Source organism: Gekko japonicus, unplaced genomic scaffold (genome assembly GCF_001447785.1).
Source record: "Gekko japonicus isolate JY-2015 unplaced genomic scaffold, Gekko_japonicus_V1.1 scaffold195, whole genome shotgun sequence".
Taxonomy (NCBI): domain Eukaryota; kingdom Metazoa; phylum Chordata; class Lepidosauria; order Squamata; family Gekkonidae; genus Gekko; species Gekko japonicus.
This window is the reverse complement of record NW_015163099.1, coordinates 205,122-211,090: the sequence shown is the minus strand read 5'-3', so window position 1 is coordinate 211,090 and position 5,969 is coordinate 205,122. Positions and strand designations below refer to the sequence as shown.

General features: G+C 37.1%; 1 protein-coding gene across 1 annotated transcript in view; it reads left to right on the top strand.

Moving 5' to 3' along the window:
* Positions 1-5,969, top strand: part of ROBO2 (roundabout guidance receptor 2) — a 714,921-nt gene that overhangs the window by 526,683 nt on the left and 182,269 nt on the right. Inside the window, exon 8 of the mRNA XM_015406679.1 lies at positions 3,688-3,812. Within this exon, the coding sequence (XP_015262165.1) occupies positions 3,688-3,812 (125 nt within the window). The remainder of the gene's footprint in view (positions 1-3,687; positions 3,813-5,969) is intronic.

Genomic DNA, 5,969 nt, shown 5'->3' with positions numbered 1-5,969 from the left:
CCCTGCTGGTGCCCGCTGGAGGTCGCCGCCAGCTGTGGGGAGGACACACTTCCGGTGATGTCAGGGGGTGTGGCATATGCTAATGAGTTATGCTAATGAGTCCCCCTAGCTCTTTTTCTACGAAATGACCCCTGTTCCAACTAGTACATAATCAGGCAACATAACAGGAGGTGCTAAAGATGAGCCACAGTTCAGAGCAAGGGTTGTACATTCCTGGGAAGATCTCACACGCCAATGGGAACTCATGCACAGATAGAGCTGTGTAACGATATGAGCTTATGTTTGTATTTCTGTATAGTGGTGATGCTGCTTATGTGTGTCTCTAGCATGAATACCTATGCAATATGGATTCAGGGATTGCTGTATGTTGTGTGTTGCTTTGTTCTGCATCTCATGCTTGCCTAGAAATAGGCTGGCCTGGGCCTGCCGTTGCACATACGGACCATGTGCGTCCCTGGAATGTATCCCATGACTCTTTGGGATGGAGAAGACACCGCGCCATTGCACCCACTTGGAGAGCTATGGAAAATCCCCAGCGAACCCCGGCATTCTTGGAATGGAAAGAGCAAGTGACCCTACTCCCTTAATCTGGTTTGGAGATCTAAAGACAATAGCGTTTATGGCTTTGGAGCAGGAACCAGATCTGCAAATCAAGAGGGTGTCCATGGGAACGGAAGATTCACACCTTGCCAAAAGGCACCTTTGATGTAGGAGTAGGATCTACATATTGCCACCACCCCTCAGGAGAGCGTCATCCCCGTGTGGCCTTATGACACACTTCCGGTGATGTCAGGGGGTGTGGCATATGCTAATGAGTTATGCTAATGAGTTCCCCTAGCTCTTTTTCTACGAAACGACCCCTGACTATAACTACATTCTTGTCTTCTAAACTCCAAACCCTGAGTCTCTCTGAGCTGTGTGACAGGACTGCAGTGTTGCTAACTCAGGTCACTTATACAAGAGAAGTAGGTTGCTAAGGTGATCAATCTCAAAGCCAAAAGATTTAAGCAATTAAACTTTCAGGACTTGTGCAGGCAATAAATTAACTACAGTTGAAATAGGACTACCCGAACATATTTGTTTTAGATCTTTCAGCCTGAAGGCACATGAGTTCCATCATGAATTAAAGATTTCATTTGATACACCATTTCCTTTGAGGTAAACATTGTGTTAATAAATCATGAAAGTCTCAAGTGAGCTTCCATTTTTGAACTGTAAGCTTTCCAAAGAAATTTTAATTACATTTTTTAAAGGTTGGACTTAGGTTTTAACCTTCTTAATTTTGATGTTTTCATTATGGTGTTTTTCTGAGAAACTTTCTATTAAGTTCTTGAATTATAAGAATTCCTTTGATTTCAGTCAGCACAATATTCATCGTAATTACAATGGTAGTTAAATATTATACAAAACTATATATCATTTTAAAAAGTATAGTACAACAATGTTGAGCTTCCATTCAATGAATCTGGTTTTTTCCTCTAATCTAAATGAAATAATGAAATCATCAGTATTAGGGTGCACCCCCACTAGTTCATGTCTCAGTTACTGTGACATATTTTATTTTACTAACTTGAACTGAGTTTATTTATGTGCACTTCCTTATGTGTTCAAGGGGAGGAGGAGCTGCAGTGATTCAGTGCAGTTTTTTTTAACAGCTGATGCTTATCAACACATGAGCTTTAGCATAAACAGTCACATAGTGAGCTAAAAATATACAGTCTTCACTCTGTATTGGAATTCAATGTTGCAATGCTAGTTATTAGCAATACTACAGTTTCTCTTATAAGATCAAATATTAAAATACATTTATTTCCTATCCCTTTGAGCTATTTACTCAGGCAGGAAAAGATATCTAGAGAGGCAGAGTCACTATTGTCATCTTGAGTAACACACCAATGCTCACAACTCCTGTCTTTCTGCCTCACTTCTAATTCTTCTGTAGAATACAATCTTCTGCTGTAAAAACAACCCTGAACATGATGTGATTAACCTTAAGGTCCCATCCCCTCATCTCAAAACCCACCTCATACTTGGCCTGTGCTTTTTATTCATGTTCAACCATCTCATTTCCATATCAGCTTACTCGCCCTCCCAAGCTGCTATTAGCATAACAGAGCTTTAGTGTGACATTGATTGAAGCCAGCGCTTGCTGAATGCTGTATCAAAGCATAATTTGCCAGAAATCAAATCTAATTTACTATGTACAATATTTACTTTGCTTCAAAACAGTGTTTCAAGGAAATAAGTGTCCGAGGCCTCTAGTCTTAATTGTTCTTCTTCTTCTTCTTTTTTAAAGACATCTTGTATAATTTTCTCAAAGGCATGCAATATATTTTCTTTCAGAGTCATTGTCTTTGACTTGCAAATATCAATTAAACATAGATGTTTTCTATTTGGTTTTCTATGACCCATTTAATGTTGGAGCAAAAGCAATGAATGGTAATTGCTTGATAGCCAAAAGCTTGGTTTCTTACATTACAAATGTTTCTTTCATCAGGTGTTTCTATGTGACGGATTTTTAGATAATTGGAGAAATGTAATTTAGTAGAACCAGCATTCTCAACAGCTGTTACAGCTTCTATAGTGAACATTTTTTGTGAAGGCAGCATACTTCATTTGACTATCCCTTAGAAGAATAAACACAATTTATCGGGTCAGCCATTTAGACACCAGCTTTTGTTCTTCCTTTCTGACCTTAAGTCACTCATTAAGTAGCCCCTTTTATGTCTAAAATATCCAGTCCATGAAATGAAGCTCAAGAACAGAATAAACTGCTTGGTGTATGCTTGGTAATAAATATCTGTTTGTTATACTACTGAAGGAAGAGCCCAAGTGCAATATGCCCATGGAGAAAGCCTTCCCCAAGTATTTTATATTATAGTTTTATACTGGAATAATGTCAAGTGATGAGTAATGATCTCTTACTTGATAATGTATGTACAGTTTCATTGTGGAACCATGAGAGGAAAAAAATGATTTGAAAAAACAATAGAAGTAGATGTTTGCCCATTCAATTTAATTTCTCTTTAGTACTTAACTCTGTCGTGCACTCTGATCCACCTGCCTTCCAGTTCATCTTTTTGGAACCTTCAGTAGTAATTTTTAGATGGACAACTGCACACTTAGCCCACTTTTCACATTGTGTTTTGTGTTCATGGTTAAACTAATGCGCAAAAACAGAATCACAGTGCAGCTGCATATTTGAACTAGAGTATGATTCCTCTCTGCACTGTAATATTAACTGATTAAATCTCAGTATAAAGAAAAATCTTGATGCTATAATAGATCACATGATTCCTTTGTACATTTTTTAAAAATCATGTATATGCAATTGTAACGTCAGTAACTTGTAATGCGTAAAAAAAAATTGGAATGAAATGCATCATGGCATTAAACAAACAATTTCAGCTTTTTCAGAATTCCAGTATCTGGGTAGAAATTTGGATGGAGAGAATTTTGTAAGCATCCCTGTTTAAAGGATGAAGATATTCCCTCTGGCATAATTATAAGCTTGCTTTGGAAAATGTTCATTCCAATAAGCTTTTGTCTACTCTTATCTCTTTAGAATATGACTTCTATTAATGATTTGGAATTAAAAAAGCATCAACATAGTGCTTAACACACACGTTCCATAGTTACTAAGAGTTTTGAAGTCTTAATATCTTGTTTTCACCTCCCTTATCATAGCACCTCCGCAGTTTGTGGTAAGGCCACGTGACCAAATTGTTGCCCAGGGCCGAACTGTGACCTTTCCATGTGAAACTAAGGGAAATCCCCAACCAGCTGTTTTTTGGCAAAAAGAAGGCAGCCAGGTGAGTTTTCTAATATGTCAGTGAATCCAATTTTACATTGTTTAATATCTAATGCATGATATTAATTTGCAGAATCCTTCTAATTCTGAAAATGCATTTCCTACATAAGGAGATAAATTTCTAGTTATAAGAATGCACACAACTATGCCTATCTCTTCTTTGAAGAGAAATTTCTCCTACCATCTCTCATATCGCTGTAATGCTAGATTAAGAAGGTATAGAAATGTTCAAAGCTTTATATGAAAAGCTTAAATAGTTATCTTATTTTGTCTAATAGTAATAACAATTAATAACAAAAATCACAAATAACAATAATAATTATTATTAACAATAATGATATTCAGCCAGTATCTCTCAGTAATAATTTTGAGAGAGAAGAACATTAATATTGAATGGTTTCAGTTTTTTCAGGTAAGAAAGTGTATTGATCCTAAAAAAGCAGAGCAAAAATTCCAGTTTAATATGACCAAATTTGAAACTTTAATGTTTAAAAAACAAGCAGTAAGAGGACTTTTGACTCAGATGTATAAACATCTTCTAAAATGCATACCATGGAAGAGCCAACCTTTTATACAAAATAGAAGTCCTTTCATTGTGAAATTTCAGATCAAGAAGATGTATGGTATTTACATCTGGACTGACACAAGCAATGAGTACAGCTTTTATGAAAATTATTATAAAATTATATATCTGTGATATTATACCCCCTATAGATTGAATTAGAAGTATCTGGCAAAAAGATATTGTTATAAATGTGAACTTCTCTTCACTGATTTTGAATATATGTGGTGGTCATTTCCATTAAGATCATTAAAAACAGTTAGGTAAGTAGAATCTTGTACCACATGTAGATTAACTTTTAGAGAAGAAATAACTATTATTCATAAGACTGTGATATATAATTTACAGTGGCTAAACTCCTAATAGCCAAAATCTAATAAAACTAGTTCAATTATAATCAGAGTATTGTGATGTATGCCTGTAAGTGATCTCTTACCAACTAGTTCCCCCCTCTAGGCCTGTATGGGAGGGGGCTCACTTAAGAGCACACCATAGGAAGCAATGGGAGTAGACCTGGCCTCCTTTTGCCTAAGGGAAAGATGTGGGTAAACCTGGCCCCCAGAGCAAAGAGTGCCCTGGGCCCAGGTCTACACCCTTAGGAATCAATACAATACACCTTTATTGGCATATTGGGCATATTGGGAGTAGACCTGGCCTCCCTTTGCCTAAGGGAAAGATGTGGGTAAATTTGGGCCCCAGAGCAAAGAGCGCCCAGGGCCCAGGTCTACTCCCTTAGGAATCAATACAATACACCTTCATTGGCATATAAAACAATAAATAGGAATCAATGGGATTATACCTGGGTCCCCTCCACCGAATTGAAAGCCATGGGTAGACCTGGCCCCTGGAGAAAGGAGCTCCTGGGGCCCAGGTCTACCCCCATCATAATCAATGGAAGTAGACTGGGCCCACAATCCCTCAGGGAAAGCTGGGAGTAGACCTGGCCTCCAGAGAGAAGAGCTCTGTGTGTTATCTGGATAGGTAAGCTTACTCCTATACACCAGATCCCAGAGGATACTACAAATCTGGTTTGAAAAAGTCTGGTACCTGGTTGCACTCTCCTATTTAACAGAATTTGTCCATTTAAGAGATAGTAGGCAGAGAACACTTTGCTTTTTAAAAGTTGGCAACCTTTTCTGAATGTTTGGTATCAATCTAGCTGTGTAGCTATTGGTTTTTTAACTGTTCTTCTCTGCCATAATTATCATTATACTATTGTTGGAACTGTATTGTATTATTTATTTAAAACAAAATAAAAATAAAAAATGTCTACTAAAGGCATGACCTACCAAGGACATAGATTACTTCTTTTTACTTTGTTCATTGTTGCCTTGTTCTAGCTATGAAGTTTGAGCTTCTGGTTTTAGACTTGACCATTATATACTGGTAATTATATCAGACTTGCCTATTTATAAACAAGTTTTTGGAGAGCTGGCACAGAAATTTGTGACTAAATAAATATTATGTAAACAATCCTAATCAGCCAGTTCTAATAGGTACATGTCTTAGCTAATTTACCATAAGCCTACCCAAAATGTGTCAGTCTAATTTCATGTATCGATTTGTAGAGAGAACCCTGTCATTAGATCACTCTTT